Genomic DNA, 12,144 nt, shown 5'->3' on the forward strand with positions numbered 1-12,144 from the left:
TTCAGTTTCCTCAACTATAAAATCAGAAAGTTATCCTTGAATAGCTCCTTCTTAGGGTTGTTTTGGAGAATGCTTTCTGAACTGCAAAACATAAAAATGTGTTATTTCTGATGGGACAAGGCCCTTGTTATGTGGCTGATTTCTAGAGATACAACGCCCCAGACAGGCCGGAGGGGTGAGGGTGAGCCCAGTGCCCCTGCCTCTTCAGGAGGTGTGAAGCAAGCAGAAAGAACTTTAAAGGTAAAGGGACCTCAGAGACCACTGAAATACAATCTACTGAAATTCAACTTACACAGGAGGAAAAGAAGGCCCAGAGAGGGGAAGGTCACCCATCAAATTAATGGCACAGTCAGGACTGGGGCTCAAGTATGCAGACTTTCAGGACAGCTGAAACCTTGAGCTGAAAACTTCCCTTGCTGAGAAGCCTGGAGGGAGGGCCTGAGCGCTAATCAGGCAGAACAGTGGGCGGGAGGAGGCAGGGGAGACTGGGCCAAGGTCTCCTAATTCAATTTGGGGCACAGAGGGGATGGATTTCAGTCTACACATTCTTTCCCAGCTCATGCTCAGCCCCCACCCTGTAGGCCACACAGCTCAGCACCACTCAAGAGATCTCTTTATGTTAAAGACAACTCAAATATAAAACCCCCCAATCACGGCCTGCCCCACCCCCTCAAAGTCACTGAGGGCAGGTGGAGACCCATGGGGACACCTCAGGAAAGTCAGTCCTAGGACAGGGGGATGGGTTCACAGCAGTCAAGTTCAAATACAGAGGTAACAGGTCTGGGGAGTCTCCTAGTGGTGATGGTGACCTTATTGCAGTTGCCGGAGTGAGAGCAGGAGAGAGTGGGGGGAAAGTGGCTGCCTGGTCACCACTCCCCTCCCCTGCGTCAGGAAAAACGGTAGAGGTCACAGCCTCCCCCCTGAAACAAAGCTAGGTGCCCCAGGGAGAGGAGTGGGGCCAGTTTGGCAGCTGATGTGGAAAAGTGAGGCGGGAAGAAGGGGGAGGCTTACCAGCTCTCCCTCCCCCAATCTAGACACTGAGGTAGGTGGGAAGGAAAGGAGGGGGGCTCCCTGGGGACCCCAGCCAAGCTGAGGAGGGAAGGGCTGTACCGATTGGATGGAGAGCACTGAGGGTCAGGCCTTCTCCCTCCTACTCTGGCTGTGTGGGGAATGTTGGATTCCAGTGGTGGTAATGGTGGTAAAGGCCTGGGGGCCTGGATCCTTGGCTCAGCTCTTCTCTCTGATCCCTCCTCCCTCTCTCTCTGAGCCCCCAGACAAAGACCTCTTCAGTGCTCTCTCCCCTAAACAGCAAGGATGGTGCTGGGATGGGCCCCAGGTGTCTGGTCTCCCAGACTTTTTGCTTCCAAGGCCCCACGGCCCTGGCTCATGTTAACTCTGTCCCACATTTCCTCGGAGTCGGTCCAATCTGATTCCTAGTAGCGCCCAACTTTGGCATCTCCGATCGCTCCCCACACATCGAAGACAAACTCGTCAGGGAAGGCAAAGTCACCTAGTCGTTCGTCTAAAGCCTCCGCCAACTCATCCGGGTTCCGCTTGTCCCTGCCCAGCTCTACCATGGTGGCTGCTGCTTAAAGGAAAGAGCAGGGTCAGCAGCCCGAACCCCCCACTCTAACTCCTGCCCGAGCCCCTGTAAGCACCCAGCCCAGCTCCCCTCACCACCGAGCCCCACAACCCTGTCCAAAGAACCTCACCCAGCTCGGTGTCCCGGATGCCCATGTAACTCTCTAGCAGGTCATCCACCTTCTCAATGGCCTTCTCCTCGAATGCTGAAGGCTGGGGGGGGGGGGGAACAATTCAATTCAACTCTCAATCTGCATTAATCACTTACTATGTATAGAATCTACATATATAAGGCACAGCAAAGCAGGGCAGGGGGTGAGCCAGGGAACAAAAGGCAGGGGAAAGGGAACACGGGGCCAGCAGCACAGCCACTTACCAGCTCCTCCACTGTAGCTGGACCCCGAGAACGGAGGCGAAGGGTCCCCCTGCCAGTGCCAAGTTGGGGTCCTGAGCCAGGGCGGGCCCCTGCTGACCTCTGACTGATCATGTCTGAGACAGGCAAGGAGGGTGTCAGTATCTGACATTCCCTTTGCCCCTCCTACCCTGGTTCCAGATAGCCCCTCTCACCCATGGACCCTGAGCCTCCTCAGAGAGTTTAAGAACTTGATGGGACTCTAGCCATCAACTACCAAGTCCAACACCCCCACTTCACAGATGAGGAAATTAAGGTTTAGAGTAGTAAAGTCACATCCCCAAAGCCATAAAGCTAATGAGCTGCAGGGCTTATATTCAAAGTCAGGTCTCCCCACTAAGCCCCGGTGGAATGGGAGCTCCTAGGCCCCAACTCCAACTGGGGTCACAGGACTCAGAGCTGAAAAGGCCCTTTCATTTGGGGATGGTGTTGGTGGTGGTGTGGGAACTTATCAAAGGAAAATGACTTGCCTAAGGTAACAAACATGTAAGTGGCCCAGGCAGGATTCAAATTCAAATTTCCTGACCCATAATATAAGACTCTCAGCTGCCTCAAACTGCTCTGAGAGGTGTCCTGGCCCCTGATCCTTCCTCCCTTGGAGCCCCCTCCCAGGGCTGGGACAGAATCCAGGCATCCCACTGGGGGCTGGAGAAGGTACAGTGAGGTAAGGAGGAGGGTAAGGGTCAGCTGAGGTCAGGAGCTCTGCAACTGGGAAAGGCCTCTTGTTGGGAGGGAGGAGGGATAGGAAATGAAGGCCCTGAAGTCTGGTTCTCAGGGCTGGGACTAGAGTGGAGTAGATAAAGCACTGGATCCAGAGGCCTAGGTTCGGATTCTGACTACCACTTATCAAGATCACTTTGGGCAAGTATCTCCTTCTGGGCCTCAGTTTTCTTCTCTGTGAAATAAAGGCTGTTGGACAAGATGATCCCCATGGTCCCCTCTAGCTCTAAAGCCTTTGCTCCTCAGAGAGAGCAGAGCAGCTGAAAGGGGAATGACTGCCAGAGCTCCTGGGAAAGGGGAAACAAGATGTCTGGTTCCTTCAGCAGCACCTCCTGGCCCGACCCTCGGCTGTGCCCTGAGGCCAGATCCCTGAGCAGTGAAGTACAGTGAGCAGAGGGCAACTAGGAACGGGAAGCCTTGCTTCTCTCTCTCTCTCTGCTCCAATATGGGAGCAGCCTTTCTGGCCCCTGTCCAGCCTCCAACATTTCAGCCTGTGCTGGGGAAGCAGCTGGATAATGCCTGCCCTCTCCCCCTTCCCCCATCTTGGCCCAGGGCTGTGGTCCCATTCCTGAGAGGCAGCAGAGCCAAACACAGGGGGGCTGGAGATGGCATCAGTTGTGGGCAGCCAAGCATCCCCAGCAGGGGCTCCCTGTGGCCTGCAGCCTGGAGCCTGGAGGTGGGGACCTCTAGGGTTTGGGAAGTCTGAGTATTAGGGAAGAGGGAATTTGGTGGGGGGTGAACTAGGGGGAGGGTGGAGGGTGTTGAGTGCTGTGGAGGGAATTGGTGTGAGTCTGGAAGAGGAAAGGGGAGGGGCTGGGGGGCAGGGAGGCTGTAGGCATGAGTCTTGGGGAGATTTTTAGGTAACGAAACATGGGGAGGGTTAGTGGAATTGAATGGGGGGAGGCTTGAGACTAGGGAAAGAAATAAAGTTTGTAGAGGTTGAGTATAGGAGAGGACATGGGGAAAAGAGGCAGAGGTTTGGCTGGGCAAGGAGATAAAGCTGAGGGAATTAACAGAGTTAATAGATAAGGTGGGAACTGGGTTGCCAGAGAGATCCTCAGGACAGGAACATGCCAGGGGGTGGCAGGTGCTGCCACCTGAGACCAGTGCTGGGGGGAGGGTCATATGACGCAGAAGGGGTGGGTGGTGGGTCACAGGCTAGTGCCTGCAGAGCCTTCAGGAAAGCAAACCCATTAGTCCTGGGCCTCTTCCCTGGTAGAGAGCTCCCCCTATGGCCTGAATGTGAAGGTGGGGGATACCTACTGGCTGCTGGGGATAGAAGACACAGGAGAAAGGGACCTCAACCCACCCTGGTGGAGGATCCCAGAAGGGGAGGGGGGTTGCCCCATGCCTCTCCCAGTGTCCCTGGGTGTCTATATTTCAGATCAGATAGATTCCTAGTCTCCCCAATCTAGGCAGGAAGCCTAGGCTCCTTTCTCATCCTAGCTCTCATGTCCAACAGCCCTTTCCTCCCCCAGATTCTGCTCACTTCCCAGTGCCCACCCTCTTCTGTGGACCCTGTGCTTCCAGGCTCTGCCACTCACCAAAGGCCTTCCGGGGCTCTGTAAGCTTGAGGGTGAAGGTGCGGCCTCTCGGCAGGTCCTTGAGCATCTTGGCCACCTCGTAGTGCCGGCAGCCCAGCAGGTTCTGCCCATTGATGGATTCTATCATGTCACCCACACTGATCACTTGGATCCGGTCAATGACACTCCCCTCCTTGATCCGCTGTCCAAGGAGACATACCCAGCTTGGCACCATAGGCTATTATCACCCTGAGCCAGCTGCCCCATGAGATGTGTGTGTGAATTCATGTCCATGATGCTTTGCCTCTGGGAAGAGATTAGACAGTCCCCACTTCCCCTTTCATTTGACAAATGAAGAAACTGGGGATCCTAGAAGTCAAAGGACTTGGCCAAATTCACGCAGTTAAAACGTGTTAGAACTGGGTGAACTGATATCCTCTAATGTTCCTTCTGTTATGTCATGTAAGGGCCTGCATCACTGCTCCCCCCTCCTCATCCCCAGTACCTTAATGAAGGCATAGCCAGCCCCATTGTCTGTGATGGTCAGCCCCAGGGCCTCCTCTGACTTAAACACTTCCACTTCCTTGCGCTGGCCTTTGACATGGGCAAAGATGAAGTCCTCCAGCCCAATCTGGCCCCCAAGCAGCTTCTCCATGTCCACTTTGTGTGTGTTGAGAGTGCAGAACATTACCTGGGAGGAGAAGCCAGCCTGAGGATAGGCAAAGGACCAGTACCCAGTCCACCAACTCTAGCCCTCAGGGCAAACCTTATCCTTTCTGGCAGCAAGATGTGGGCAGGCCTCTGATTGACAGATGGGCGTGTGTGTTTAAATGTTTATGTCCCAGGAAGAAGACCCTTTCATCTAGATCCTAATCCCTTGGGAAGCTGCTCTCTAGTCTTGCAGACCCTCCCCAGAATGATCCCCAACATCTGGATGCCATCTCAGAATGCACACACAAACGCCCCCCACAACTCCTGTCTCCACCCCAAGATTTCAGTGGTCGAGGATACTCTTGGAGTTAGCCTTTCTTCTGCCTCCCTGTTAGAACATACTATTAACAAGAAGTTAGCAACAGTCACAAAGAACCTCACCTTAGTTCTTTTGGGCAGGGTCATTAAAACTGGTGACCAGGGGATTCCTATGGATACAGTTTACTTAGATTGTAGCAAACCAATGGATGAAATAGCTCATGCTATTCTTGGGGAAAAGATAGCAAAATGTGGGTCAGATGACATTAAAATTAGTTGGATTTGGAACTAGTCGAATGGCCAGAACCAAACAGTAGCCATGAGGGATTCAATATTAGGAGTTTGGTCCGCCCATCCACACAGGAAAGATGAAGTGGATGAAGACTGTCTATTATGATTATGACAATGTAACTAGATGGATCACCTATAGAATGTGGCTATCAGTATGTCTATCTGGGACAGTACAAATGGCTGATGAACTAGGTCGTGAATTAAACAGAAGAAGCCCTTTGGAATGCCCTCAGGAAAATGCAAACGACCCCAAGCGTCTTTTATAAATAAAAGGTCCATCTTTTGAACACCCATTTTCTAACAGTGCTGTTATATGGACGCAAGCTCTGGAATACAACTGTCTCTGAAGAACTGAAAAGGTCACAGAGGGAATGGGAGACCCAAGGGTGAGGCTGCAGTACGTGACCAATGAAGAATATCCAAGAACAGAAGTAAAACATGTCAGCAGGGGGAGTTACGACAGGAAAAAAAGCTAGGGGGCAGCTAGGTGGTACGGTGGATGGAGTGCCCGCCCTGGAGTCAGGAGGACCCGAGTTCAAATGCGGTCTCAAACACTAGACACTTACTAGCTGTGTGACCCTGGGCAAGTCACTTAACCCCCACTGCCTCATCAAAAAGCAAAAAAAAAAGGAAGAAAAGTTAGGCTGGTTACATGATGAGAGCATGTAAAGGATGACATCTGGGCAGCCTGTGCTCCACTGGTGTCTTTTCAGTGTTAGGAGAAAACAAGGAGGGCCTCCAGCTCGTTGGGTGGGATTCTTGGGGTGACCTTATGGCAAGGCAAGGGTAAGAACAGCACAGGAAGGGTTGGGATCTGCTTTGCTAAAAGGAACTATTTAAGTATTTGAGCAAGTCGACTTGGAAGGACATCTCCAGTGGAGTGTATATGTACACATGTATACATGTGTATATGAATCTGTGCTTGGCTCCATGATGTTTAGGATTTTGATCAACAATTAGAGAATAAAGACAAAGATGGTATGTCCCAGTGAAACATGTAGATGACATAAAGCTAGGATGAACTGCAAGTATACTGGATGATGGATTCAGGATCCCAAAAGATCCCGACAGGATAGAAAACTGGGCTGAATCAAATAAGATGAAATTTAATAGTGATAAATGTAAAGTCTTATACATGGGCACAAAAAGTCAGGTGCACAAGTACAAGATGAAATGAGAATTGATTAGATAGCAGATGGGGGTTTTGGTGGGCAGCATTAAGAGATACAGAGCTTTGAGGAATCAAGTGATGGACCTGTTCTGCTCTGCTCAGACCACATATGGGGTTTTGTGTTCAGGTCTGCTTACTCCTCATGCAGAGACTGCATGACCATCTGTTGGCACAATGCAGTGGGGATTCTTTTGCAGGTATCAGTTGGACTAGATGCCTGTTGAGGGTCCTCCCAACTCTGAAATTCTGGGATTCTGTGATCCTGGCAAGCAGCTTTCCTGTGGTCCAGGATCCAGACCCGGGGGTCTGGTCCTCCCAGCTTCTAACCTTCCCTCCAGCCCACTGTTAGATGTCTAAAATCTAGTTCTCTTGGCACCACCGCCCCATTATAATTCCACCCCACCTACTCTGTCCTATATCTAGGTCAGGGACCCAGCTCCTGGCAGCCATACCTCAGCAGGGGGCAGGCGGAAGGCCTCAGCAATCTTGCCATACAATTCTTTCACATTTGTGAAGCCTTCAATTCGACCTGTCGGGCTTCCGTGGGCCAGCTGGGTGTGGAACACCAGTCGGGGCCGAAGGGATGGGGGTGGGGGAGGTAGGCCCACGTGAGGCCCCCCTCCCCCACCCCCACCCAGGGGCCCTGAGTCCCCTACACCCAGCCCACCTCGTCCAGGCTCTGCCTCCTCATTTTCCACCAGGGGTGGTGCCTTCTTTCGACGGCCAAGTCCCAGAGGCATGGGAGGTGATGGAGGGGGTGCTCCCAGGAGATCTGTGGATGGCAAAAAGGCAGACTGTCCAAGTATCCTTTCAAGCCAAATTCAAGTCCAGGCAGGTCAATGGAGTGGAAGAAGCCATGGATTTAGAGTCCGAGGACCTGAGTTTGAAACTGCTGCTTACTACCCATGTGACCTCAGGTGACACTACCCGTGTCACCTCTTTGGACCTCACTTTCCTCATCTATAAGAAGTAGAACTTCTAGTCTCAGGTATCTCTTCCAGCTCTCAAGCTCTGATTTTATGAGTCTTCTGCTCCAGGAAGGCTCCCCCAACCTCAGTGAGGTTTAAGCCCTGGGCCCTCCTCTTACTGCTTATTGATTATCTGTATCCCAGTCAAAACCAATGCCTCTACTCCCAGTTCTCACCTCATCCTGTCCTTCCTCTAGGTATCTGTTCACGTTATCCTTCGTGACTGTCCAACTCTTTCTGTTGAAATTGTTCCATTCAAGTCCCCACCGCCAATGCTGCAGCAGCACTAACTGCTGAAGCTGAAAGTGATTTCACTGGACTCTCATTTCTCACAAGCCTTTGCCTGGTGACCCCGTGTTTTTATTTACCATAAAGTTCTCTCTCATATCACTTATTTGTGTGCTTTAATTGCCCATGAGGCAGTACGGTATAGTGGAATGAGTGCTTGGTTTGAAGTTGCAGGATATGGGTTTGAATCTCATCTCTGACACTACCTGTGAGACCTTGGATAAGTCACTTCTCCAGGCTAAACAGCTAGGAAGGTTGTTCTCAGATTCTCTGTGCCTGTCTCCTCATCTGTAAAAAGATGAGGTTGTACTAGACAAGCCAGGGTCCCTTCTAGCTCAAAATCTACAATCTCAGGATTATAGATTTGCTGACACCAGGGTCTGTCATATATATCTTTGTATGCACGTGAATTTGTACACTTTAGGAGCTTAATGTTGCCTTTCTGAATGGATGTTATTTTAAAATAAATGAAGCCTCAGTTCAATTCAGTAAATATGTATTAAGTGCATATTTTGTGATTGTACTATGTTAGGTACTGGGAAGATGCAAAGTTTCAATCAGACCTGGCCCTTTCTCTCATGATATTTATGGTTTAGTAGGGAGATAAAGCACAAAGATTAAATATAATACACAATTAACATATGTATGCCAAAGTAAATCAGAGATACAGGAAAACAAAGAAAAGTAGATAGGTCCAAGGAAAAAAGATTATTCCAAGGATCAGGGAAATCTTTTTTTTTTTTTTTTGTGAGGCGATTGGGGTTAAGTGACTTACACAGTTACACAGCTAGTATTATGTGTCAGAGGTCGAATTTGAACTCAGGTCCTCCTGACTCCAGGGCCAGTGCTCTACCCACTGCGCCACCTAGCTGCCCCCTAGGGAAGTCTTTCTTGATGTTACATCCTTGGATATTACATTTAGGCTGGGCTTGAATAGGCTGAGTCAGAATACAAGTGGGGGAAGCAGAGGATTCCAGGGTATGGGGAAGAAGGGAAGAAGCATTTATATACTGCCTACTATGTGCTAGGTGTTCATGGAGGGGAGTACTAGTGGTACTAGAATCTATATTATACCTTTTCCTGTATCCCCGATACCCAGCACAGTACTCTCCTACATGTGGTACTGAATTGAACTGAGGCACTTGACAAACCTTTGAATTGAACTGAAATTAAATGATTCTTAATTCATTCATTCATCCATCAATCCATTACTGAGAGCCTTGATGCCAGGCACTGAGGGGGAGATAAGGGAATCAGTAGCAGTGATGGCCCTGAGGGAGCTCACTGTAGGGATGCCTCTTCTAACTAGCTTGTGAACTCTGAGAGTAGTGTCAGCACCTACTGCTCCTCTGGTTTCCCTCCACTGTGCCTAGTTCAGGGCTAACTCACAAATACTTAGTGAACTCATGATAGTCTGTCTCCTCAATTTGACTTCGAATGCAGGCACACCCAGGACCTCGTTCATCTTCTTCTTCACTCCCCAGAGCTGTACATATGGCCCCATTGTATTCTGTCAGAGCCTTCAGCCTAGACTCCCATGGCCCAGTGGGAGTATCTCTCCCTCTTTCCTCTTCTCCCTCCAACCTCCCATATTTCTAAGTTTTCATTTCCCTTTCTCTCAGGCATAGGGAGCCCAGTGGTTAAGGGAGAGAGGAGAGAAGCATTCCAGATGTTAGGAAAGGAGCTTGTATCTGTTGGAACAGAGAACTTGGTGGGAATACACTAAGGTTCTTGGGGATGGGGGGAGAGGATTTAGGGTAGCTGGGAGGCAGGAACTCCAGGTTCCCATCCTCTTAACACTAGCAAGACTCAGAGACACCATGAAACTTTGGCTGTGTGCCCATGTGAAGTCTCTTCAACCTAGATGAGCCTCAATTTCCTCATCTGTGAAATAGGTATGATAATACCCTGCCCACCTCAGGGGTAAGAAAAGGAAGCACTATGTAAACCTTATAGTATGATACAATGCAAGCTAGAGAGAAAAAGATTTGGGGAGGAAGGAGTTTCTGTAAGCTTACTGGGAAAGGGGCTGGGGTAAGAGAAGAGAGCACTGGCTCCCCATTTCATTTGGGGCGTTGTTCTGGATGGAATGAGGGCGGGCCAGGCAGCGCTGATTCAGCCAGACAAATTAACCGGCTACTGGGTGTTTCCTGGGGAGAGAATGCTGGCTAGATGCCTGCCCTACTCAGCAGAGGTGAGACTCGAGCATTTTCAATGTCCTCCTATCTCCCACCTCCAAGCTGTTCTCCTAAGACCCAGGATACTTGGGTCTCCAGGGAACTACCTCACCCCTTCTCAAGTTCAGGGTTTAGTTAATAATAAATCCCATTTCTAAACTGTTTATGGTTGACAAGGCATTTCCCTCAAAACAGCCCCAAGGCAGTGCAATTAGTATTATACCCATTTTACAAATGAAGAAACTGAGGTCTAGAGAAGAAAAGTGACTTCTCCACACAGTTCATAAACAGCAGAGCTAGGTTTCAAATACAAGTCTCTCCAACTCCAAATTCAAGGCCTTCATAGGTTGTTCTAAATGAGACTTTTGAGTATAGGATGAGTGGAAGGGTAGAGAAATCCCAGTGGATCTCTTCTCTGGGAACCAGTGCCCAGCAACCTCCCTAAAACAAAAGATTAGGTGGAGGTGGTGAAACCTGTAGCAGGTGCCCACCCCACCCAGCAGAAACAATATGAGCATGAGAAAACTAGAGTCCTGAGTCACAGGGGGCAGTCACAGGAGCTCCAAGGGGAGGAGCTGAGGCACCACAGCCACACCTCTCCACCCTGGGCTGGGGAAACTTCTCTCATGAAGACTCCAATGTATCCAGTTCTGGGGGAAAAGCTTGGGAACCAGAACAAAATTCTTGCTCCCTACATCATCCGTTAGTCTAGTCTGGAGAGCAAAGACCTCCAGGTTTAAGGGAGTCTTAGTGGGGATGCGTAGGGGAACATAAGGGCTGGATATGGGGGTTCCCCTCCTGTTGGCCTAGCACTGTGTCCTTGACTCCCTCCCTGCGGGTCTGTAAAGCCAGCCTGGGCCTCAGGTTCAAGTCTAGCAACTGTCGCATAACTCCCACTCCCCACAGGCCCTGCGGCTCCAGACCCCCTCCCCTCGGGGTCTCTTGGGGCCCCCACTCCCCTGACTGGTCTCCTCCACCAGGGTTCGAGGCACCCTGCCATTCGGCCAACTGCAGCGGCACCATCTCTTTGGGAACGTGCTCCCAGATGTTCTCTAGGCCCAGGGCCCTTTGTGTCCATTCCCACAGTGCGTTCACACTCCACGTTGGGACATGCCCACGGCCTCACCATCCAGCCCTTCCCGCGTGTCCATGGCGGTCACGGTGACTCCAGGTGCTGTGTCCCCGTCCCCCGGCTGGTCCGGTGCTCAGTGCGCTAGGTCCCCACCCCCTTACGCTTCCGTGTCTGTGGGACTGTCCCCACTCACGTCCTCTCCAGTCCCGAGTCCCAGTGTGCCAGAGCAGGGCTGGGTCGCCACCTCACAGCTATCTGTGTCCCTGCACTGGCCAGGCCCCTCCTCACGACCCTCCCTGAATCCCCGCCACGTCTGTGCCCTCGAATACACGTCTCAGGACCCGCCGCCGCCCCGGCCCCTCGCGTCCCCGCGTGTCCGCGCCTCCTGGCTCCCCACGCCCGTCAGCGCCGTCAGGGTTTGTGGGCGTCCCAGTCCCCGCGCGTTCGGGCCCCGCTGTGGCGCCCGACCCCCAGAGTGCCGAGGTCCGGCCCCCAGGGGGCACTCACCTGCAGCCGCCGCCTCCTCGAGAGGATAGTCCCTCCGCGAACTCCAGCCGGCCGCTGCCGGGGCCTCCCTCTCCCGCAGCGGCGCCCAAGAGTGGGGCGGGGCTGAATCCCGAGGCCGACCAATCGCCGACCATCTCTTGGGCCTCTGGACCAATCAACGCTGTTACAGAGTCGGGGTGGGGTCGGCGGTCACATTCCAGAGGGATCCCTCCGCCTAATCCTGCCTCTTCTTCATCCACCCCACCCCGCACTCCCCCGCTCCCTGTCAGAGTAGACTAGCCCTACCTGCTCAAGTACCGATGGACCGTACCACTTAGAAGGATATATAGGGGAGAGAAGGGAATACTCAAGAGCAGAGGATTAAAACTCTGAGCCAATCACAAGAATGGAAAGAAGGCGTGCCACCAATCAGATCGTGAGGTCGCAGAACCACGTGCTGCACCCTGGGTGTCAGTCAAAAGGGTG

At 51.8% G+C, this 12,144-nt stretch overlaps 1 protein-coding gene across 2 annotated transcripts; it reads right to left on the bottom strand.

Annotated features, from left to right (window-relative positions):
* Nucleotides 1-596: 596 nt before the first annotated feature.
* Nucleotides 597-11,755, bottom strand: GIPC1 (GIPC PDZ domain containing family member 1). 2 transcript variants are annotated; one of them, XM_027851045.1, is made up of 8 exons: nt 11,680-11,755; nt 7,310-7,439; nt 7,120-7,258; nt 4,742-4,927; nt 4,258-4,438; nt 1,958-2,070; nt 1,713-1,794; nt 597-1,585 (listed from the first exon to the last, which is right to left on the bottom strand). In XM_027851045.1, exons 2-8 carry the CDS (start codon nt 7,405-7,407, stop codon nt 1,434-1,436), a joined length of 951 nt encoding a protein of 316 aa, XP_027706846.1. In that variant the 5' UTR covers nt 7,408-7,439; nt 11,680-11,755; the 3' UTR covers nt 597-1,433. The 2 variants fall into 2 exon arrangements, with proteins under 2 accessions (XP_027706846.1, XP_027706845.1); XM_027851044.1 differs by having other exon boundaries at nt 7,120-7,439.
* Nucleotides 11,756-12,144: the final 389 nt, after the last annotated feature.

This window comes from Vombatus ursinus, unplaced genomic scaffold, assembly GCF_900497805.2.
Source record: "Vombatus ursinus unplaced genomic scaffold, bare-nosed wombat genome assembly UNPS02009173.1, whole genome shotgun sequence".
NCBI classification, from domain to species: domain Eukaryota; kingdom Metazoa; phylum Chordata; class Mammalia; order Diprotodontia; family Vombatidae; genus Vombatus; species Vombatus ursinus.

Coding starts and splice junctions, on each gene's coding strand:
- GIPC1 (XM_027851044.1), bottom strand. CDS start 7,407: ATGCCTCTGGGACTTGGCCGTCGAAAGAAGGCACCACCCCTGGTGGAA. Junction 4,928..7,119: donor TCCGCCTGCCCCCTGCTGAG/GTATGGCTGCCA, acceptor TTCTCCTCCCAG/GTAATGTTCTGCACTCTCAA. Junction 2,071..4,257: donor AGAGCCCCGGAAGGCCTTTG/GTGAGTGGCAGA, acceptor TGCCTGTCTCAG/ACATGATCAGTCAGAGGTCA.